Source organism: Rhinolophus ferrumequinum, chromosome 15 (assembly GCF_004115265.2).
Source record: "Rhinolophus ferrumequinum isolate MPI-CBG mRhiFer1 chromosome 15, mRhiFer1_v1.p, whole genome shotgun sequence".
NCBI lineage: Eukaryota > Metazoa > Chordata > Mammalia > Chiroptera > Rhinolophidae > Rhinolophus > Rhinolophus ferrumequinum.
In genome coordinates this window covers 9941122-9964258 of record NC_046298.1, presented here as the reverse complement: position 1 = coordinate 9964258, position 23137 = coordinate 9941122, and the positions used below count along the sequence as shown (strand labels likewise).

The 23137-nt window shown below is 52.6% G+C and overlaps 2 protein-coding genes and 1 pseudogene across 3 annotated transcripts in view; 1 reads left to right on the top strand and 2 right to left on the bottom strand.

Moving 5' to 3' along the window:
• Window positions 1-4423, bottom strand: part of CCL22 (C-C motif chemokine ligand 22) — a 54914-nt gene extending 50491 nt beyond the window's left edge. The window contains exon 1 of the mRNA XM_033127825.1: window positions 4325-4423. The gene's annotated coding sequence lies outside the window, so the exon portion shown is untranslated. The remainder of the gene's footprint in view (window positions 1-4324) is intronic.
• On the top strand, window positions 1799-22743 carry PLLP (plasmolipin). Of its 2 annotated transcripts, XM_033127823.1 has the most exons (5): window positions 1799-2157; window positions 2189-2385; window positions 18440-18613; window positions 20591-20713; window positions 21766-22743. In XM_033127823.1, exons 2-5 carry the CDS (start codon window positions 2251-2253, stop codon window positions 21880-21882), a joined length of 549 nt encoding a protein of 182 aa, XP_032983714.1. In that variant the 5' UTR covers window positions 1799-2157; window positions 2189-2250; the 3' UTR covers window positions 21883-22743. The 2 variants fall into 2 exon arrangements, with proteins under 2 accessions (XP_032983714.1, XP_032983713.1); XM_033127822.1 differs by having other exon boundaries at window positions 1850-2385.
• LOC117034704 (high mobility group protein B1-like) lies at window positions 6959-7885 on the bottom strand (annotated as a pseudogene).
• Window positions 22744-23137: the final 394 nt, after the last annotated feature.

Genomic DNA, 23137 nt, shown 5'->3' with positions numbered 1-23137 from the left:
AGCCCTGAGAATGAGCGGGCGTTCGTTTCCGTATCCTGGTTCTGTCCCTCCATCCCACCCCAAGGACCTAGGGCTCTCATGGCGCCAGTAGAGACTGGGTGGGCAGCTGGTCCCTGCCTGGGGACAGGTCCCTTCCCACTTTTTCTAACTGGGGGTGAGTGAAGTTGGTTTCCAAGAAAATGTCTAAAAAACAATACAGTGATTGAGTCTTGCTTGCTGCCATTTGAAAGGAATGAAAGTGGGATGAACCAAAAAACAAAATCCAAACCAAAACCAAAACAAAACTACTCTACTGTTTTAGAATCTGTCGCAGAAACAATCACCTTATTGTTTTCTGTGTCATAATAAAATTAAGGGTTTACCCAAGAGCTCTGTTCTGCACTTGGGCAGAGAGTAGGCAGAGAGGCTGGTCTCTGAGTAATGATTTTGCAGCTACCAAGAAGCACTCCTTGTTCCCTGAGTACCTTCTGGGGGATGGATTCAGGTGTGTTTGGGGTAAGGGGTTGAACATCGAGTTGAGTGGAGAAAGGGTTAAATCAGCATCAACCAGTGATATTTCCAAAGCAGATCTTGCCACTCTCCTGCTTGAAACTCTCTAGGCCTTAGAATAAAATATTACCCCCCGACCCCCAATTATTCAGTAGGCTGAATGACCACCAAAAAACATCAGCCCCTATCCCAGGAACCTGTAAATTTTACTTTATAAACAAGAAGGGCCTTGCAGATTAAATTAATGTTTGTGATATGGAGAGATTATCCTGGATTACCTGGGTGTCCTTAATCCAATCACAAGTGTCTTTGCAAGAGAGAGGCAGAGAGAGATTTGATACATGCAGAAGAGGAGGCAATGTGACCACAGAGGCAGAGAGTGCAGTGATTGATGTGAATGAAGTCAGGGAATGTCAGCAGCCACCATCAGAAGCTGGAAGAGCCAGGAACAGATTCTCTCCTAGAACCTCCAGAGAGAGGTCTGCTCACACCTTGATTTTGGCTCAGTGAAACTGATTTCAGGCTTCCCGCCTCTAGAACTGTAACAGAATAAGTTTTTGTTCTTTTAAGCCATCGAGTTCACAGTAATTTGTTCCAGCAGTCACAGGAAACTAATACAATCAACTAAATAGCCCTTTGTGACCTGTCCTCACCAACGCAGCACATCTCACCCTCACGCACTTTGTCCAAGCCACCAGGATCTTCTTTCTGTGCTTCAAACTGTCCAGCTTCATCCAGCCTCATGACTTTGTTTTATTATAGTCACAGCATTTGTCACTATCTGAAGTTAGTTTTTTTTTTTCTCCCCGGTTTACTACTTGTCACCACACGAGAAAGTAGAATCCAAGAAGGCCTTGTTTGGCTTGTTCCCTGCTGTATCTCCAGGGCCCGGATAGGACCAGACACTCAGCAAACATTGGTTAATAAATAAAAGGAATAATCTGTGCAAGGCTTTATAGCCTGAGGGTGTGTGTGTGTATTTCAGGGTGCAGGTGGAGCAAGGAAACTAACTCCAACATCATCTCCCACCTTCTGACTGACCCCCCCCCTCATTTATTTTGCATAACCTCTGTGAGGCGAGGTCGTTTCATACCCTTTATGACAGACAAGGAAACGGAGGCTCAGCGATCTTCTGTTACTGCGTAGTATGTTCAGAAGTACAAGCCACATCAATTGGGTCATGTGCACCCACAGTTTATCCAGGCCCTCCCCTCCTGGATGCTCGGTTTCCCGGGACTCCTTAGGAGTAGCTAAACAGGGATGCTCATTCTGCTTTAAGGAGAGCGCAAAGAGACGCAGCAGGGGCTCGCCGCCGTAGGGCACCCAGCGCCCTAGAGACACCTGGAGAAAGCAGGTAGAAGCTATCAGGAGGGCGCCGAGCAGCGCTGTCCATTCCTAGTAGAAGGCTTTCCTCAGGACAGAAACGCGCAGCTATCTAGACTCGTTCTGACGGAGCCATCTCACTGACCGTGGCCTCAGTTTCCCCGTCTGTAAAGTGGACGCGACTACAAGTGTCTTGAGGCTGGACCCGCGGCGGTGAGCGAAGGGTTAAAGGGGCGGGTCCCGCGACGAGGGCGGGGCCGGAATTTCTGCTGCACCTGGCGCCTCCAGGCTCCTTCCCATGACACCGCGCTAAACGCCCGGAGCCGAGCGGCGGCGGGAGCCGGAGCCCCCCAGGAGGAGCGGCGTAAGAGCCGGTGCCCGACGCGGGAGGGGCGGCGACGGCGGCCGGTGCGACCCCGGGAGGCGAGCGGAGCTGCGATGGCCGAGTTCCCGTCTAAAGTGAGCACGCGGACCAGCAGCCCAGCGCAGGGCGCCGGCGCCTCGGTCTCGGCGCTGCGTCCGGACCTGGGCTTCGTGGGCTCCAGCCTCGGTGCGCTCATGCTGCTGCAGCTGGTGAGCGCGCGCGGGGCGGGGTAGGGGATCCCGGCGGGCTTGGGGGGTCGGGGGGCTCCAAGGAAGCCCTCTGTCGCACGCCGTACCCGCCCCAACCCAGGCTCGCACGCGACGCGCCGTGCCTACCCCGGGGTGCCTCTAGGACTAATGCCCTAGGTGATCAACCTGGAACCTCACCTTGAGTCCCCGTTGCTGTCTGCGAGCACACGCACCATACACCCTTGTTCAGAGTGCCCGTTCCAACGCACCCTCACTTCCAGGTGGTCACTAAAGGCCACCCACAAAAGCTCTCCAAGAGCCACAATCACTGCGAATGACTCTCAGTCTTTGCATGGCCAATGCCCAGCCCTTCAGCGGACCCAGCCTGAGGCAAATTCCACTCGGGCTAACCCTCTGCGGAGCTCCCAGCGGCTCCGTGTGGCTGCACCCCAGAACAGTCCTGGTCTAATCGAGAGGGCACATCCGTTCCAACACGTACACTTAGGCACCGCTCTGTGGGCTCCGGCGCAGGAGCTGGGCCCTTCTGGCTTCCACTGGGTGACCCGCCGGGTTCCAGCCGGTTTGGCTGGCCTCGCGGGCTGAGATACCGTGTCCAACACTGGGGTGGGGGGTGGGAGGAGTGACTTGTGGGAAGCCAGAGGTAAGACTCCTATGTCTTCCAGACCCTCTGTAGGCCCCAGGTGAGGTAGATCGATGGGAACACCCCTCTTAGACCCGTCCACACGCTTGTTACAGGCCGGGGGGTGTCAGCTTTTTTCCCCTAGTGCCCTCTGGTGCGAGTCAGGAAGCTGGGTGGCCGCCCCTATGAGAGGCTTTCCCCCAGCCGAAGGCCAGGATCCATTGCCCTTTTGGGCCTTTCCAAACGTCCCCCTATTGCTGTGTCCTAGCAAGGCTGCCAAGCTCAGGCTGGAAGGCTGGGTCGTCTTGAGACCGAACCTCCCTCCTCGGCCCTCTCCCCACCCCAGGCGAGGGCCTGCCTCCGGCGTCAGTGATATGTATCATTTACGAATGTCTCAATCCCTCTCTGTGAGCCCCCTCCCCCCCCCCCCCCAGCCTCACATTCTCTTGAGGGGTTTCTTTAAAATGTAGAATGTCTCCACCCCGGGAAAAAATGTGGAATTGGAATTTGAATGTCAGGAAGTGCAGCCCAGAAATCTACATTTTTAATTCACCGAGAGTTGTTTTGGAGATGGGGGTGGGGGGGTGCGGGGCCCCGATGGTGAGGTCAAGAACTAATTTAAATATGCAGGTAGGAAGACCCTGTCTGGAGCTGTGTGCTGGGCTCCTGGTGCTTGTGAAGCCAGCAGGAAGGGAACCTGGGCCCAGGGGCATGAAAGGGCAGAGGAGAGGGAGATCAATTCTGAGCCCTGAAGGTTCATGGAGGAGAGGTGGCCTGTGAGCAAGGACTTTATTGAAATCTGAGGCCAACGTAGGGAAGGGTGTTGAAAGGGCAGGGCGCTGTGGGAGCCAAGGTTTGGGGGTGGAAAAGTGGAAGAGAAGTTTTAGGGACTAGCCAGCAAGTTGGTGAAACTGGACTTGAAGCACTTGTTTCTGGGGTGGCCAGAAGCCGAGGGCCTTGTGTCCCTCTGCAAGAGATGGTGACAGTATTCCATTGGCAGCCTTAGGAGGTTTTGGACCAGCAGAGGGGTCTCTACTGGGCTGAGATGATGAGGGGTGGGTGGATCCCTAGGGTTAGCCAGCTCCTGGTAACAGAACCTGAGCATCCGGCTTCTTTTGCATTTCAACAATGAGAATTGGAATTAGAGGAATTGGAAGAAGGAGCATCTTGCTGTGCCTGCAAGGACCTTGGTAGCTTCCTGTGGAGGAGGCTTGTGTCTCTGATTTGAGGGTGCCTGTTTTCTCAGCAACCCACCCCTGAGCATTTGGGTCCCATTGCACAGATGTGGACACTGAGGTCTAGATAGAAGGTAGGACTCACCAGGATCCTGTGGTGGAGCTTGGCACTTAGGTCTCCAGACTCTCGGACTGGGTGTGGGTGGGGTGGCCTTCCTCTGCTTTCCCTGCAGTGCTTTTGGGGGAGGGGGGCGAGAGGGAGGATGAGGGTCCCCCATCAGACTTCTGAAGAGCTGCACCTTCACCCCCCCCCTTTCTTATGCCTCCTTCCCCACTCCGGTTCAAGCCGATGTTTCTCAATACCTGGCCCATGCTGGTATTATGAGCCTTGAGCTCCCCCGGCTGAGGCAGTCGGACACCAGTTGTCTGTAGGCCGCTCACGACAGCTCTCGCTGGCTGCTGGCCATTCACGCTGGCCACCGGCCGCTTATGTTGGCACATGGTAGCCCACGGCCAGCTGCACCTTTTAGTGCCTTCACCAATCTGCTTCTGGGAGAAACTGCTTCCTGAGCTGTTTCTCTAGCAACAGACAGTTCCACTGGGTCTGAGATGGGGTGTTCACACAATGGGCACCAGCATCTGTTAGGAAGCAACAGTAGTTCCCACCCGTCAGGTATCCACTAGGCTCTAGGCCCTTTGCCAAGAGCTTTATATCTTCTTTTTTCTCCCCCATTTTACAGGCGAGGAAACTGAGTCTCAGAGTTCAGTTTTTTTGCCTGAGATCTCATTGTCCTCCTCCACAGAAGATTTAAGCCCCGAGTGGTCTCTGACTTTTCTGTCCTGTGCTCTTAACACTCAGCTAGGGTTCCATGGGGCACAGGGCCTGGTGCTATTGAGGGAGTGATAGAGACCCCAGGTCCCACACCTGCTCTCCAGGAGCTCTTGGTCGGTGAGGGAGGTGCCCAGAGGATGTGCTTCCTGTGGAGAGATCAGGGAAGGCTCATGGAGGAGGTGGTAAATGGGAAGATGAAAGCTAATTCTCCATCATACCCCTCGATTTCCCAGGATTTGGTGAAGTGGCCCAGATGTGGTGAGAAGAAGAGAGGTGAGGGGGAGGGGGTCGGACACAGGGCAGGTAGAAAGGCCCCGTCCTCTTGAGAGGGGCTTTATGTCTACTATTAAATGTGTCCTGAAAAGCCAACCTTAGTGGTTACTGATTTATCACTCCATCCACCCTATCTAGTTCCTGAAAGAATATTAGATGGAGTATAATATTATATTAGGTCACATAAGACAGAAGAATTAATTTATTTTTTAAAGGTGGTATGTGGGGGCAGGGGCGATTGACTTAAAAAGAGCTAAAAAGATTATTGTACCCAGGAAGTTGTATCAATTTTAATGCTGTGGATTCTTTGTAGAGCTTCCTAGCGGCCTAGGCAAAAATGGAAACATGCATTGATGACGATAGCATCTTAAAAAAGGAAGCAGGCAAGTTTGATCAACTCTTTTGGTTATAAAAACCTGGAGGCATTGATATTGCAGATGTTTGTGTGGTTAGGGGCGAGGAATGTTGTGGAAGTTGTGGGTAATTCGTGCTCATGGCTGATCCTAAAGCCTTTATAGAATAAGTATAAAGCGAATACCGTTAAGTGCCCATGTTTCTTATTTTTTAAATCCTCCCCAAGTTCCAGGGAGAAAGATGGTCTTAACTGGGTTTCCTGATGAGGCAACAGGCTCAGAGAGGTTGAGAAACTTACCCAAGGTCATGGAGTAGAGTAGCAGAGCTGGGGTTTGGCACTCAAAACTGGGAATTCAAAGCCTGGCTCTAGTTATGCTTCCAGTTTTTATTGTTTTGTTTTTGGTGGGAGATGGGGGTTCCTAGGTGCTTTAAAGGTGAAGGAGAGGGACTTCAGTACGGGAGACTCACCAGGAACCAGGCCACTAGGGAAGCCTTCCTGACAGAAGTGGGCTCTGAAAGGTTTACTTATATGGAAGGGGGTCAGTACTAAGGAGGAGCTTGAACAGACCATAGCTTCTGCAAGGGCATCCTTGAGGCCCAGGAAGTAGGAGTCATATGAATGCCCTGTGGCAATAGGACAGTTGTGTTTGGCACCTTCTATCCTTTTGTTCTACCTCCTGAGTTGGGGGTGGCCACAATTCCCAGTTTGCAGGTAAATAAACAGATCAGAAGCCTCTCCTGTTATTAGATCACAATGATCCAGCCGGTGGTGCTGAGAGTATTGGTGGGAGCTCAGGTCTGGAAGCTGAGAGCCTGGGGTTCAGATCCTGGCTCTGTTCCTTCCTGGCTGTGTGATCTTGGGTAAGTTCCCTAATTTCCCTGAGCCTCAGTTTCCTTGTCTGTAAGGTGGTGATGGTGGGATTGTGAGAACTATGCAAGATAATTCCTGCAAAGGGCTGAATGTGGAGTATATTGGGATTGACTGCATTTCATCATGTCATAGAATCCTAGGGCTCATATGCTTGCTCCTGGAGGTCCCTTGGTGCATGCTCAACATGAGCTTGCATGCTTCCAGGGACAGGGAGCTCAGTCCTTCTCAAGGTGGCCTACTCCATCCTGGTGTACTCGGGAGTGTTAGAAAGTTCTCCTTCATGGTGATCCTGGCTCTGTCTTCAGCGCCAGCAGGCAGCCCAGCCCCACCTTCAGGCAGGGCAGGGCCTGAAGGTCAACTTAGATCTCCAGGAAGAGGCTGCCGGGATGAGGTTGTTGGGGTCTGAGAGGTGTGAGCAGAGGTTGGTCCCATTGGGATTGCGTTGTTATGGTCTCCCAGGGCAGGGCTTTCCTTAGCTCTGAGATCTGTGGGTTCAGTCTCCTTAGTGCAGCATTCCAGGCGCTGCCTGCTCTCTGGCTTCCTCCAACACAGAGCAAACCAGAGCTTTGTATCGTTAGCTCCACCCACACTCCCCACTTGTGGCAGGAAGGGTGTTGAGGGTTTGGAATTCATTTAATTAATTAATTAATTAATTAAAACACATCTTACACGGCCTTACATTTCAATTTTTTTCCTTAAAAGGAGTGAGTTGTGTACAAGGGGGTTAAATGCTTTATAGACAAGAAAATAAACTATGCTAGAACCAACTTATTCATCACCTTCTTCATCTGCATCCTCTTCCTCTTCTTCCTCCTCTTCCTTCTTTTTCTTGTTCTTTTCAGCCTTGAGAACTCCCTTTTTTGCCACATCACGCTTTCCTTTGGCTCGGTATGCAGCCATATCCTTTTTGTAGTGTTCCTTCAGCGCAGCAGCCTTCTCGTAAGGCTGCGTGTCATCTGCAGCAGTGACATTCCACGTCTCTCCCGGCTCCTTTGCAACATCCCCAGTGGATAGGCCGGGGTGCTGTCCTTTGAGTTTTGGGCGATACTCAGAACAAAACAAGAAAAAGGCCGAAGGAGGCCTCTTGGGTGCCTTGGGATCCTTGAACTTCTTTTTTGTTTCCCCTTTAGGAGGATATAAGTTTTCATTCCTCTCTCATAACGGGTTTTGTCCACCTTTGCTATATCTTCAGATTTTCCTTTGTCTTTAGCAGACGTGCTCTTCCCCCTCTCCGAGCCCTTCTTAGAAAACTCTGAGACGTGGACTGAAGCATCTGGGTGCTTCTTCTCTTGCTCCTCCCGGCAGGTTTGCACAAAGAATGCATATGATGCCAGTTCGCCTCTCGTCCCCTTAGGGTCTCCTTTGCCCGGGTTCAGTTATTTGTCTTCAGTGAGCAGAGCTGCCCAGTGCCCGCCCAGCTCACACTTGTCCCCAGCGCTGTCCCCGTGGAGCTCAATGTACTGCAATGGCTGTGAGAGCGGGAGTCCGACACAACCTGTTTGGAATTAATGTAGAATATATGTAATACATATATGAACACATTCTCCTTAAAAGAATAAAAACCTATTACAGATAAGGCTAAAGTTACTAGACCCCCTACCCTTCTCCCCAGGGGACCACCATTTTGGGGTGTTTCCAGTTCTTTTTCCTAAACATTTAGAAAAAAAATCGATGGTTCTATTCTGTACCCTTTGTTCAGGAAGTTGGTTTCCTCACTGTCCGTGCACTTGTGACCTCCTGTCATACAGAGCTGTCGCCTCCTTTTTAACTTGTTCAGGGTAACCCTTCGTGTCATGGTCGCCCGGCTCACTTAGCCATTTGTCTACTGATGGACCCATTTAAAAACAGTGTTTTATTTGAAAAAATTATATAGACATAGAGCAAAGTAGTCAAACAGTACCAAGGATTATCAATGAAAACAGAGTCTTTCTTGTCCCTGACAGGTCGTGTGAGGCAGCCGCCATTAAGTGAAGTGTCCCAGGGCCAGTCAGTGTGTATTGCTACACAGGACGCCTCTCCTCACTTAAAGCAGCACACAGATGGGAACACTGTACATGTGCCCTGCCATGCTTCTTCCCCCTTGGCAATACACCTAGGGTGTTCTGTACCAGTGCACATTGCACTGCCTGTGTCTTTTTTCAATCCTTTGTTTACTAGTTTTCTTTAATAGGTAATATATTTATAACACTCTGGAATAAAAACAGAGTGGGAAGGAGCACAGTGAAAATTCTCTGTCCCTTTGGATTAGAGTTGACCCACTCTTCCCAGTTTCCCAGGTACCGTTTTGACTTTCTTTCAGGAGATCTACTCAGACTTGGCTATAAATTCCTACCTCTCCCCATTTTGACCCAAGGGATGTAGTCTGTCTATATCCCTCTGCTCCTTTCCTTTGTCACTTAAAAATGTATCTTGGCGGTCCTTTGGTCTTAGTGCTTGGGGCGTGATGGCTTCTGTAGCGTTCCATTGTGCAGCTGTGGTGTGATTTGAGTGGCGCGCCCCTTTGTTGACAGACACTTGGGGTTCTCACTCTTGCTGCACAAGCCACCCAGTGCTCCTGTCATTCCCAGAAGTGGGACCGCTGGGGTGGATGTGTGTGTTTGTGATTTCCATAGAGACAGGTAAGTGCCCTCTATAGAGTTCACACCTGTCCCCCTTAGTATATCTCCAGGTAGAGTCTGTCCCCACAGCCTTACCTCCACGGTGAATCAATACACCTCTTCATGTGCCCCCGAGTGATAAGCGAAATGGTGGGTCAGTGTAGCATTATTTTGTATTTATTTATGTGTGAGATTGACCTTTTAAAAATACATTTAAGAGCATTTGTATTTCCTTGTCTGTTTGTATTCTTTCCCCATTCTACTGAGTTGTTGGTCTTTGTCTTATCAGTTGCTAGGAGCTCTAGATGATTTGCAAATATATATATATATATATATTTGACTTTGCTCATGGTGTTTTTTTGCCAGACGGACTTTTATTTTTATGTTGCTGATTCTTCTTCTTTTTCTTTTTTTCTTTCTGGCTTCTGGACTTTCCCACTCTGAGGTAATAAAGAAATTCTTCTATGTAGAACTTAGAAAATGTCACATCATTTATCATCAGTCACATTCCTGAAAGACTAGTAGAGAAGACAGCCTCATTTTGGTGCTAAAGTGTCTTTAGTACCTTCCCACCCCCACCCCCTTTTTAAAAATACCATGTTTCCCCGAAAATAAGATCTAGCCGGACCATCAGCTCTAATGTGTCTTTTGGAGCAAAAATTAAAATAAGACCGGGTCTTATATTGATTTTTGCTCCAAAAGATGTATTAGAGCTGATGGTCCGGCTAGGTCTTATTTTCCGGGAAACACAGTAGGGAGCTCTGGACCCTGGGACACGCCTATATCTGTCTAGGATGTAATAACATTGTTTTAAATTTGTTGCACTTAATTTTACAGTTAGCTTTTATTGTGGTAGATAATGCAGGTTTACCACTTTTTAGTGATTTAAAATTTTCCTTTTAAAATAATGAACTAATTTGTGTGTGATATACATATGATACTTTCATCAGAGGACTGGTTAAATGATACAGTTGTGCAATGACACACTGTGCAGTTAGTAAAAAGATACTATCTTACCCCTCAAAGAAAACAATAAGGCAGCTCTATATGTGGACAATCTCCAGGCCATATGGTTAAGTGGAAAAAGCAAGGTGCAAAACTGTGTGTGTAAAACACTATCATTTGTATGGGAGAAATACACACAGACTATATGAGATGCACCTGTCTGAAGCGTGTGTGTATATGTATCTAGACAGTCTCTGGGGAGGCACTTGGTTGCCCCTGGGGAAGAGTATTGAGCATCACAGGAGAAGGGACATGTGCTAAAAACACCATTTTGTTACCTACCACATCATATATATTACTTATTTCAAAAATAAATAACTTATCAAAACGTCTTTCAAATAAATGAAAATATTGAGTAAAAAGTAGTGCAGGTAGCTTGTGAGTACTGCAAAAGCTGTGAACGTGGCACCGGAAGGCCCCTGGGGCCCAGAGAGGGGAAGGCACTTTCCCAGGATCACACAGCAGCAATAGCCCTGAATTCGGTGTTACTGTCTAGGTGACCTTGGACAGTTTTCTTAGCCATCTAAGTGGAAAGAGGACATGGCCTATGGCGGAGCTGACAGCGGTATGGACTGCGAAGCTGTCCCCATGTGTTGGATGGTCACTGTTTCTGTACATGGGGCAGAGCTGGGTCACTCCTTGTCAGCTAGTCAGTTGTTTGTGGTGGAAGTCAGTGAGGACCAGGCTCCGGTGTCCTGCTCATAGATGGTCTGGGGAGCTGCAGGGGGTCTTCCCTGGTCCCCATGGTGAACTGGAAGCTGAGTATAGGTGGGGGCTGTTTTTCTTGGCAGCCCAGTGAGCTCAGCCCTGGATACTAACAGGTCCTTTGTGTTGGGCTGGGCTGGTCCCTCCTGTTTGCCCAAGGGGGAGAGGCCGGGGTGGCACCCCAGGGTCTCACAGAGGTCATGGAAGGCAAGGGCTGAAGGTCAGGCAGGGCCCAGGGCCTGTTCTGGGACATTCCAGCTTTGATAGGCGTAGGGGGTAGAGGAGTGTCAGACAATGATCTGCCACCTGTATAAGGTTAGCCGGATGGGGTCACCTGTCCCTCCTTGAAGTTAAAATGTGGTGGGGCTTAAGGTCACCCAAAACATTAGCGCCAGAGTCTGGTTATAGAGAAGACCCTCACATTAGGCTGTCCTCCCGGTCCTCAGCAGGCAGTGGCCAGGCCTCATGGTGCTAACTCGGTTCATATGCTCCCAACAACCAGCTCTTTCTGGAGGGCCAGTGGCAGGATGGGGACCTGCCTGGGTGCTGAGAGCAAAAGCTGTCATTCCTTCCGCCCAGGGGTCTAGGTTGGCCCCTGCCCTTCTCTGTTCTGCCCTCCAAATCAGTGTTCTTCTGGGGAATATCTCTCTGTCCGGGATTTGGAAGCCTGTCCTCTGTGAATCTCCACCTGCTGGGTTGCAGAACTACCTGGGTCCTACCCCTTAATGTGCACGACCTCAGGCCAGGTCCAGAGCTTCCAAGAACTTTGGTGTCCTCAGCTGTGAATGGGGCAAGTGCTTTATTTGAGAGAGTTGGGCTCTGGGAGTGCAGCAGTGGTGGGGGCCTGGCGGGGCGAGTGAGGGGACCAAGGCTTCCTGGGAAGGCTCCGTGGGTCTGTGGGGGTCGTAGTGCCGGGAGGCACACGTCGTCTTTCTGTGGTGGGGGAGGAGGGTAGGCAGTCAGGTGAGGTCTAAATTTCTGGAACCTCACCGAGGAGTGTTGCCACTTGCTCTGGGTGCCAGGGAAGGACTTGGGGATATGACTCAAGGGGCCTCCGCCTGCCTTCACAGAACTGGGAGTCTTTTGTCGGGGGGACCTGCTTGGTTTCTGGCCCAAGTGCTGAATGGGAACCCAGGTAGGCAAGTATGCACGAGGTGGTGTGAGCTTTGTGCTGGGAAGATTTTTCTAAAGCCCTGAGGCAGACCACAAAGGAACAGTGGTGGCAGGGTGCATGCAGAGGCTGGGCTGTGCCGGAGGACCTCGTTAGGGGTCTCTGGGGGTGGTGGGCCACTGGTTAGGGGTGTGCAGCAACCTCTTCCATCTCTGCGATGTTTCAAAAAGCCTCAGTTCTGAGACTTGGGAATCAGGAATAACAGGTAATGTGATAAAGGCCGCATTTGGAAAGTCTAGCGGCGATCCATTGTCATTTTCCTCCTCCCTGGACAGCCTAGGCTGGGGCCTGCATGCGACAGGGACCCAGGCTGCTCAGCTCTGTGCTGCGCCTGGCACCGAGTGGCCCTTGGGAGAGTTTGTTCAGTGACCGAAGGACTCGATTTGGTAACTCACATGCCCACTTTTCAGATAAGGAAAGGGAGGCTTAGTGGGGCTGGATGTCACTTCAGGCCTAGCAGTCAGCTCTGGCGCCTCCTGGAGCGCTGCTGTGATGCCCCCAGGATTCTCGAATGCTCAGAGTGTGCAGCGTGGGAATTCCAAGAAGCCTTCCCCGCAAGCCTGACCCTCTGCACAGGGAGGGGTGTGTGTGGAGCTGTGGCCAGTCCAGGCGCCTGGAGCCTCTGTCCCCTGCGCCTTTGTCTCCTGTGACACAATAGGTGGCTTTTTGTCCCCATAAAGTCCCTTTCACTGTAGGGAGAAGGGCCAGGGCGGGGGTGGAGGCTGGGTCCAGCCAGGCCAAGTTCTGAGTGTCCTCAGCTGCCCAGATGTGTCCCTGCAAGGGGGAACCCCGGGAAGGCTTCCCATCATCATTGACCTGGGCCTCAGTTTCCCCGGTGGTGCACTGGGGAAAAGGGAGTCTTGGGTGTGATGGGTGGGCCCTGCCCTCACATTTTTTCTAAAACATTTGGTTTTGTTTTCAACATTTAAAAAGATTTTACGTAGAGATTCAAATTTCTAATGTCTCATGAAAAGTTAGAAGTTCTGGCTGCCTCAGGCCTGCATTCCCCCAGATAAAATAGTAGGTCATCTCAGCTCCACAGACTCCACCTGGTCCGTCTTAGTCGTTTCTGTTACCTGCCTGCCTGGCGGCTGCTGAGCTTAAAACACCAGTGTCGGCCTCCAGGCCCTGTGGTGTTCTCCCTGCCTCTGGGGATTGCTCCCCCCAACACCCCGACTCTCTAACAGCCCTCACGATTGCAACAGCTTTTAACTTTTCCTTCACATCCTTTTCCCTGAATAACACACCTGTGAGGTGACCAGAATATGCGTACCCTCCCCAACCTCCTCAACATGTCAGATGAAGAAATGGACCAGAAAGGTTAAGTGACTCCCCCAACACCACACAGCAAATCTACAAGGGTCTGACCCAGGAAGTGGGGAGGATTAAAAGGAAACTTGGGTGACCATCTTTGGGTGGGAGAGGAGTTAACTTGATGCTCACGGGGTTGGTGGAGTTTCCCCCAACAAGGGAGAAAGGGCTTTGGGTTCCCTGGAAGACGCCTGTGTTAAGGCGTGCTGGGCCTCAGGCTGAGGGGAGCCTTGGAGAACACTGAGCACGACCTCCCTGCTCCCACAGTACAGAGGGGAAGACTGAGGTCTAAGTGGGGTAGAGGGTTCTGTGCAGGGACTCTCAGCCTATGAGGAGCAGAAGTGCAGCTGCAGGAGATGTCCTAAGCCTGGGCTGGGTGGACTTCTGGGCACTCCCCTTCAGAGAAGCCTGTTGGCCTTTATCGGAAAGATGGGTAGGGCCCACACTGGCACAGGGCCCTTATTTGCCAGGCATGGGCCTGTGCTTAGATACATTCATTATCTCAGCCAGGCCTTACACCCCTAGGAACTGCACATGCTATTAGGACCTGGGGAAACCAGACCCAGGGAATGGACTGGATAATGGTGGTAGAACTTGTATTGAGTATTAAGTCTGTGTTGGGTGCATTTATATCTCAGAGCTACCCCATCGGGTCAGCACTCTTTGAAGATGACACCGAGACACAGAGAGATTCAGCAACTTGCCCAAAGTCATGCAGCTAGTAAGTTGGCAGGGCCAGAGCTTGAAGCCAGAACTGATGCCAGCGTCACACAGCTAAACTGGATCATGACATCCACCCGCAGATCCAAAGAGGAGCTAAGAAAGATGTGTTAGTTTCTCAGGGCAGCTACAACAAAGCACCACAAACTGGGTGGCTTAAAACAACAGATATGTATTGTCTCACAGCTCTGGAGCTTGGAAGTCCAAGATCAAGGTGTCGGCAGCTTGGTTCCTCCTGGAGGCCTCTGTCTGAAAGAGATCTGTTCACGCCTCTCTCCCAGCTTCTGGCAGTTGGCAGCAATCCTCGGCGTTCCTTGGTTTGGAGACATATCACTCCAATCTCTGCCTCCATCTTTACATGATGTTCTCCCTGTGTGTGTGACTCTGTGTCCAGTGTCCCTCTTATAAGGACACTGGTCACTAGACTAGGGCCCTCCCTAATCGAGGAATGCCTTCTGGTCTGGCATTTGGGATAAATCTCTCCCCTCTCGGGTGCTGCAGGTGATTTTTAACAAAAATATCTCCGTTATCCAGTTTAGTTATTCTTAAGGGCCTGCACCTTCGAGATTTCCAGTTGTCTTTGATTATCTGTAGTGCTTGGCTGAGGAGGCATTGCAGGGGCCTCAGAGAGTTTAGAAGAGAGGTGGCAAGTTGTGTGTGTGTCTCTTTAAGACACGCAGGTGTATGTGTAGACACCTACAGACACACACGGGGACAGATGAACTTGTAGGGTCCCAGAGGTAAAGGCACGGCGAGTTCTGCTCTTCCCCACATGGCTCCCTCCCTTCACCTCTCCCACCCTCCTCAGCCTTGCTCACGTGTCACCTTCCCAGTGAGATCTTTCTTGACCTCTGATGTAAAATTATAAGTGACCCCACTGCTGGCCTCCTTATCCCCTCTCAGCTGGTTTTTCCCCCATAGGACTGACCCTGCCATCCACTTGAATTTCACGTCTTGGGTTCTTAGCTGGCTCCCCCTAGCAGGGTGGGAGCTCCCTGAGAGCAGGGCTTTTTGTCTGTTTCAGTCACACAGCAGTAGGTGCTCAGTAGGTATTTGTTGCATGAATGAACCCAGAGAGGGTGTTGGAGTTGCCAGAGACTCTCCCTGGACAGAGGGGCCTGGGCAGCCCTGGGGGCAGTTAGCAGTCGGAGCCTACCGCCTTGCTCTCTGCTGACCTACCTCCCGCCATCCCCCTTCCTCTAAACAGTGGGGTTTACTGTGCTATACTGGACCGTAAGATAAGTCTTCTGGTTCCTTCTCTCCACTAGAGTATGGGTCCATAGCAGGAAGGAGGGGGCCAGCGGCTCCTGCAGCTTCTGGAGATGAGGTGTGGGCCCAGCTTCCCCTGCAACGCCACCCAGGCCAGCAGAGGGGTCAGCAGACGTGGGGGTGCTCTGTCTTGCACAAGGTCTCCGTGGGGCCCTCATGGGGGTGCTCCCTTCAGATTCTAGGGGCTAAGAGAGGAGACAACGGGAGGGGCGGAACCAGTCATTCTGGTTCAGGTGGAGGAATGGACCTTCCTTGTTCTGGGGCAGAAACCGAGGCGGCTCCCTGGGCAAAAGGCCAGGGCAGCAGGGCCAGGAACACTAGAAATTCCCGCTGCTTATCCAGCAGCTCCATCTCCCACAGGCTGCACTTGCTCACATGGAAACTGGGGCTGGGCTGGAGGGCAGGGAAGAGGGGAGAGCGTGGATGCCAGCTGGGCCTGGCCCTTGGAGCCAGCTGAAGTGTCCTCATTTTGTACACGTTTACTAAGTAACTCTCAGTGGCCCAGGTTCAAGAGGACAGATCTGGGGTCAAATCCTGCCCTGCCCTTTAACCACGGGCGACCAGGAGTGACATTTCCCTCTGAGCTTCTGTTTGGAAAAATGGAGATAATAAATAGTACCGAGTGATTAGAGGGTTATGGGAGAATCAGTGAAGTCAAAGCCAGGGGCAGGGGTGGGGGTGCTTCCCTGAGGCCTGGCACAGCTGGAGGGCATTAAGTGGTTGTTGCTACCAAGTCTGTAACAGTACTGATAATTGATATGTGTATATTAGTGTAGTGTAAACCTGATCTACACCTAATATACACCTATTGGTCTTTTCCTGATTTTTCAGTTTGCTGCCTTTTTTAACTTCCTTTCAGAGAATTGGAATCAGGCAACATGGCGCATAGAGGCCTGAAAGGACCCTGCTTTCAGTGCAAAGAGAATTGTTTGTCCCTGATATGCCCAGTCCTCACCTGGGAGTGTTGGGTCTCCTTCAGAACAGTGACTTTACTCAGCTCTGGGGGCTCTTGGCCCCCCAACGTATCTGTTTCAGGCAGGGTGTCCTGAGAATGGATGGGAAAAGGTGTGAGGGGTGGCCTGTGCTGAGACGCCGTGGCTCTGGGTCCTTATTGAGGGCTCTGTCCCTGGTTGTGTGACTGCTGGCAAGGCTCTGCTGCTACCTGCCCACTTTCCTCGCTTGCAAAGTGGGCCCCAGGGGCCACCGCCAGCCTGTTTGTGGTGGTTGGAGTAGATTCACTGACTCACACCTGCTTTCTTTTGACTACACAGCACCTGTGTGGGGTGGGTTCCTGACTCCTATTTCACAGATAAGGAAAGTGAGGCCTGTTGGCTCCTGAAGACATATTTATTGAGCAGATACGGTGTGCTAGGCACTGCTGGGCATTGGAGATACAGCAATCAACAAAACAGGATTCCTCACTGGGCCTGCCTTCTCGTGGGCGGACCTTGTTAGAGCTGCCCCGTTGAGCTGCACAGAGAGGGGAGGGTGCTTGCCCAGCGTCACACAGCACAGGCAGAATTGAAACCCAGCTCTTGACATCCAGGCCCAAGCCTCCACCCGCCACGCCTCTTCCCAGCGGTACAGTGGGAAGAGAAGCCACACTTTTCCCAGCCTCTTGTGGGGGAGGGGCAGGAAGAGGCGAAAGGACGGTTGTCAGAGGGGCTGCTGGATTCTCCGGCCATTCGTGGCCATTCTTGTCCTCACCCCAGAGGGAGGGGTAGCAATAAGAGAAACTTAACCTTTTTGGTCTCGGTGGGGTGCTTCGGGTGGGGTGTCTGGCAGGCACCCAGCTCTGGCTGTACTCTGGGTCATGAGCCCTCGGTGATGCCAGCTCTCCAGTGTCTGGTCCAGGGACTTGTGGCGGCAACTGGTGTGAGCGGCCAGGGACTTTCTGTCCCCCAAACCAGCAGCCAGAGGTGGGTCTTGCTCCTGAACTGCTTCTTTGTGATCTGCTGGTTGGCTCATCTCGGGCGGGTGGCAGGGTCCCTGTGAGCCTGGGTGCCACGTGCCTGGATGCTGTCTAGGTGAAGAAGAGGCTTTCTGTCTTCATCAGCAACAGAGCATTTCTCCAAAGCCCCACACAGGCCCTCCCTCCCCTCGGTGGCCACACCTGAGTCATGCCTGGCTGACCAGGATTCCAGAAATTGCCTAGCCTGGGGGACCTAGGCGAGCAGGGAAGGGGATAGGAGAGCTGGGGGGGCCAGGATGTGAGGTGCCGCTTGTGGGCCTCCCCTGAGCTCCCTGCCTCAGAGCAGACCCTTTGTTGGGCCCACCCTGCCGTGTTCCCCCACGCAGTCCCACGAGGACTGTGTAGAATTCCCTGTGGCCCAGAGGGCTGGGGCGGGCCCAGCATCCCCCGCTGGGACTAATACAAGCAAAGGCTTCTGTGATACTCACATCTAACTCCTGCGTCCGTAAGGCAGCCCTATGAGAGAGATGTGGTCATTATACTCGTTTGACAAATGAGATGACCAAAGCAGACAAGGTCACCATGCTGTTAGTCTACCAGGATATCAGTGCCCACCCTGCCAACGTGGGAACAGGGTGACAGACAGTTTGGCTTCTCTGAAGCCCAGTTTCACCTGTAAGGCAGGAACACCTGTCCAGAGGGGCAATTAGGAGAGTCAGAGAAAGTGGGGTGGAGAGGGCTTGGAGGTCACCTGGAGGACACGGGCTGTTTGTCCTCCCATCTCTGGGAGCCTGACTGTCGTCAGGGATGTGCTCGGCGCTTCATGTTTCTTTCAGCACCTTTTACTAACTCCTGGCAGGGTCAGTCCTGTCCTGGGTGCTGGGGCCCAGCTATGAGTGAGACAGTCGTTGTCCTGCCCTCAGGGAGCTCAGTCTGGGGAAGAAAACCGAATTCCGGTCCTGGGGGGCCATGTGCGCACAGAAGGAGGGGTCTGGAACCCGGGTGGGGAAGGTGTCCTAGAGCAGGTAACATCTCAGTTGAGACCTGAAAGGGAAGGAAGGTACCAGGCCCGGGCATAGGATACAGTGGTCTGCAGGAGGAGCCAAATCCATGCTTGACCCAAGGAGAAACGTGGCTTCAGAGGGAGCTCGGCAGCAAAGGCCCAGAGGCCCCTGCTCTGTGGCCTCCAGCCCGAGTGCTGGGGGCTCTGGGAGACTCTGGCCCCATCTCGCCCCTCCAGGTGCTGGGGCTGCTGGTGTGGGCCCTGATTGCCGACACCCCGTACCATCTGTACCCCGCCTACGGCTGGGTGATGTTCGTCGCTGTCTTCCTCTGGCTGGTGACAATCGTCCTCTTCATCCTCTACCTGTTTCAACTGCACATGAAGTTGTACATGGTGCCCTGGCCGCTGGTGGTGAGTCTGGGTGGGGGCACTGAGGGTGGTTCCAGGCTGAGCCCTGTTTCTGGGAGTAGTTGTGACAGTGACCTTCCCTAAAATGAGAAGTGGCAGGACTCTGGCTGGACCTCAGCTGGCCTGCACAGCTGGGCAGGGGAGGGAGGACTGGTGGCTTGGGTGTCTAGTGTTTCTGAGCACTGAGCTGTGAGCCAGGAAGGACCTAGGCTTGACTTTCTCCGGGGAAGGAGGTAGAAGTGAAGGGCTGTTGGCTGGGGAGACCAGAGGCCATTTGCAGTCTTGAAAATCCTTGTCCTTTTTGGGGGCTGTTGGTGTTTAAACCTGTGTACACAGGGTCTCTGACTCTGGCTGGACCCAGGCAGGCAGCCCTGGGCCTGGAGGCGGGGCTGTGCTGGCAGGAATTACCTAGGCTGGACCCGGTGTGGTGTGTGCAGCATGGACTCGGCCGCAGCAAGACTGTCCACCCGCTGCCTCCAGCGTGAGGCCCCTGCAGCCCGGGAGAGGGTGCTGTCCTAGGTTTACCCAGGTCAGTCGTCTCAGGACACAGGGTGGAGAGCATCCATAGGAAGTAACCCATCCAGACACAGAAAGTGCTGGGTTTTTTTTTCTCTCTGACCCGGAAAACCCCTGCAGCTGGGTCTGAGGCTTTGAGTGAGCAGAGAGGAGAGAGAGGCACATGATTGTAAGACAAGCAAGGCTGGGACTAGGCAGCATTGTTTGGAATTCAATGACTTTTTAAACTGAGGAAACGTGAGTCATCCTTAAGACAGAACGGGTTTGTTAGATCTTGACATCACTGGCAGGGGCCAGGCGGTGTTTGCAGCGGGCGCTGGGCTTGGAGGGCCTTGGAGGGGGCGGCCTGACTTCCTGGCCAGGGCCCAGCCCCTGCTCCACGTCTCTGGAGATGGGGGGGCCTAGGTGTCCCTTGGCACAGATTTGGGGCTCCAGCCCCAGTTGTTGATGGCAGGTGGCTCCTTTCAGGCCATGACGGTGGGGCAGTGTCTCCCACACTCCTGGGCCTTTTACCAGAGGGCAAGGAGGGCTCGCCTGCATCTAGAGGTGGCTGGACAGGGATTGCCAAATTGGGATTTCTCTGGGTTGGGGGCTACAAGCTCCCTGCAGGGCAGGGAGGATACGTGAAGTGGGAAGAGAGGGTTCTGGACAGCCCAGCACCTGTCTGCCCATAGGAAGCTGCCTCTACTCAGCTCCAACTGTTAGTGCGGAAGCAGGCCTCTTGGTGCCAAAGCTGGTATTTTAAAAGTGTTTTTTTATTTTTATTAAATCTTTAGGTTTTCATATGAAATCTAATTTTAGAATATTGGTAACTTAAAAAATAATCTGTGGGATGAACCAAACCTGTCTGAGGGCCACCAGTTTGCAGTCTGCTGTTAACTGGCTCCAGGGGCCAAGTGCTGGGGAAGTGGCACCCAGGCCTGATTTCAGCTGAGGGCCCTTTGTGCCAGCCTGGCTCAGGATCCTGCTGGGTCCTGACCCTGGCATTGGATGTGGGGCCTTGAGCCCAGGATGTGGCCAAAAGGCAGACACAGATTCCTCTCGCTGGGGGCGGGCAAAGAGGAGATACGAGATATGAGGCCCCCTCCTAGTGCCAGCCTGAGCCAAGGCCTGCAGTGGCAACGGGGAGCCCAGGCTTGGCCCTGAGCCAGCATGGAGGCGTGGCCTCAGAGACAGGCTGGGTTTGACCTCGCCATGGGGAGTGGGTTTCACCTGCTAGGATTTCTCTGCCCCCACCAGCTCACCCCAGCCCTTCCCGTCATCGTCCCCTCAGCCTTGGGTATGTTTATGCTCCCTGCTCAGATGGCCTCGGCAGAGCACATGCGCACTGCTGTCCCGAGACCCATCCTCAAGCCGCAGCCCATGGTGGCTACTAAGGGGTGTGCCAGTGGGAACCAGGAGGTTCCAGCTACTGGAAGTCTCATGTCTTAAGCCTGTTCTACCCACCCCACCCCCACCCTACAGTTGATGATATTCAACGTGAGCGCCACCGTTCTGTACATCACAGCCTTCATCACCTGCTCTGCTGCGGTGGAGCCGACGTCCCTGAAGGGCACCCGGCCGTATAACCAGCGTGCAGCTGCCTCCGTGAGTATGATTCCCTGGGCGTCCTCAGCAGTCACAGGGGACTGGCCAATCCAAGGCCGGTGGCCCTGGACTCCCGCTGCTCCCTGCTGTGAGGCCAGGCGCCTGCCACTCCTGAGGACCCATCCTGTGTCAGCAGGTGGGGGGAGCCGAGCTTTCCGCCTTCCGTAATTAACGATAGAACCCTGAGGAAGCAGAATGCTTGGGACATACTTGGTGGTGGTGAACGGAAGTTTTGGGTTAACTGTTGAGAACTTTGCTGTAAATCAGTGTGGCACTGATTTAGGGTCACGTACCTCCTTGGGAAAACTATCGCCGCACACCCCGCCTTAAAAAGGGCATTAGACCATTTTGGGGGATTCACAGGCTTTCCCATGAAGCCCAAACGTGGGCTCCACGTCAAGTAGCCAGTGAACAGCAGCCCCCACACTCCACGAGGCCCTGCACAGACTGACGGTGCTCTGACTCCCCCAGCGAGGAGGGCAGGGACCACCAGTCCCTTTTGAGGACAAGGAAATGGGCTCGGAGAGATCAGGTAACCCCGAGACTAAGGCTCTAGACCAGAACTTGGGTTTCCTCACTCTTCCTGCTGAGGATGGTTTTGAAATCAGTGAACTCAGCTACTGGGACAGACATGGAGCTTCTAAATGCCACCACAGGCGCTGCTTAGGACACCTACGTGTGAGCCAAATGCAGACAATTCCTAGGGTAGCTTTGGAATGGTGCCTTTTTAAAACTAAATGCCTGTACCCCTCAGTCACTCTTAGTAGCGCACGGTCTGGTTGCCCTCAGCAGTCTGACAAACCTCGCCTGTGTGGTCAGTGGTTTCTCCCACGAGAATGTACTGTCAGCCCTCCAACAATTAGTTGTCAAATGAGTGTATGGCTAAGTAGGAGTTGGTGTGGCTTCCAGAGCAACTGGTCCCAGTTAATTGAGGGGCCCTAGGTTTCAACGCCTGGCGGAGGCGAGCCACCTGGTGCTTTGATTACTGTCGCCCCCCCGCCCCAGGCCATGGGGCAGATGACTCAGCTTTGCTATCTTCTCTTGTCTTGTAGTTCTTTTCCTGTTTAGTGACGATTGCCTACGGAGTGAGCACGTATTTCAGCTTCCAGGCCTGGCGAGGAGCAGGCAGCAATGCGGCCACCAGTCAGATGGCTGGCGGCTACGCCTAAACCACCTGTGCCACGGCTCGCCTTGGGGCCGGAGGCTGCAGTCGGGTCACAGTGCCGAGTGGCCTCGTACCCGAAGCCTGAGCCCTGTGTGGAGTCGGCCCGAAGGGACAACGCCTGTGCCTCTTTGACCATCAGACGTGGGCTCACCCGACACTCCTAAGGAATCAGGACCTTCCTCTGGTTTGGCCCAAGTCGGCACGGGCACGGGTCGGAATGAGGCCAACAGCCAAGACCGCCTCCCCATCCCCCTTATTCAGCAGAAGGTGACGGGGGATACGGGGCTCACTGTCTCTGCTTTGTCTTTAGAGGACGTCAGTGTCCAAGGCTGGACCCAGCCTTCGCACCAGCACTAAACACACTAACAAGGACTCCAGACCTGCAGCCCCTGACCCACCACAGAATAAGCCTAACAAACAACATGTATTTCTCTTTGTATCTTAGTCTTTGTTCCGGGAGCGCAGAGCAAACTCATGAAACCATTCTGATTCCTAAATACACCATTCTGACACGACCCTCCCCAAGCCGACATGTGGCTTGTAGCGGGACATTTCTGACAGATGGTCTTCCTTTCCTGCCTTTCAAACATATGTACCAGTTATCTACAGCAAATTGGTTTTAAGCGACTTCTCAGTGGTGAAAAACCTGTCTAGGTTTCCCTCCCTGTCCCAAGCCCTTGTTTGTAGTATCCTCTGGGACCTGCTAACGTCAATACCAACTGCCTCCCTGACACTTTGATTAGGCACATGGGACATGGAGGGAGGGAAGCAAGAAAGACCTTGCCTGATGAGTTATCATGCGCTTGGTGGTGACTTTGTTGTTATTGTTTTTTTACAAAAATAAAGATGGAAGAACTTATTTGGAAAAGGTGTTTGGGAATCATAGTTACGGATGCTTACAAACGCCAGAAAGCTGCAGGGTAAGCGAGCACCAAGGTTCCAAATGCCCACAATAGCGCAATTCCGGTTCTGGAGGTCATTCTGCACCACCAACCAGCCGCTTCTGTGACCGCAGGTAGGCCAACCAACTTCCTGCCTGCTCTGCCTGGGACAGACCCAGTTTATGCAGTTTATCCTGGCAAAGATTTAATAGCATCCCCTCTTATTTTCAGGAGGGCCTCACTTTAACAATAAATCATTTAGTCATCCCAGCTCGAGGCAAGTTAGGTCATTTTGCTGAACTTAAGATGCAGTGATGCCACCTACCTTCAAAGTATATAATCAAAGTGAGTGGTCATGCCCGACGCATGGAGCTGGCA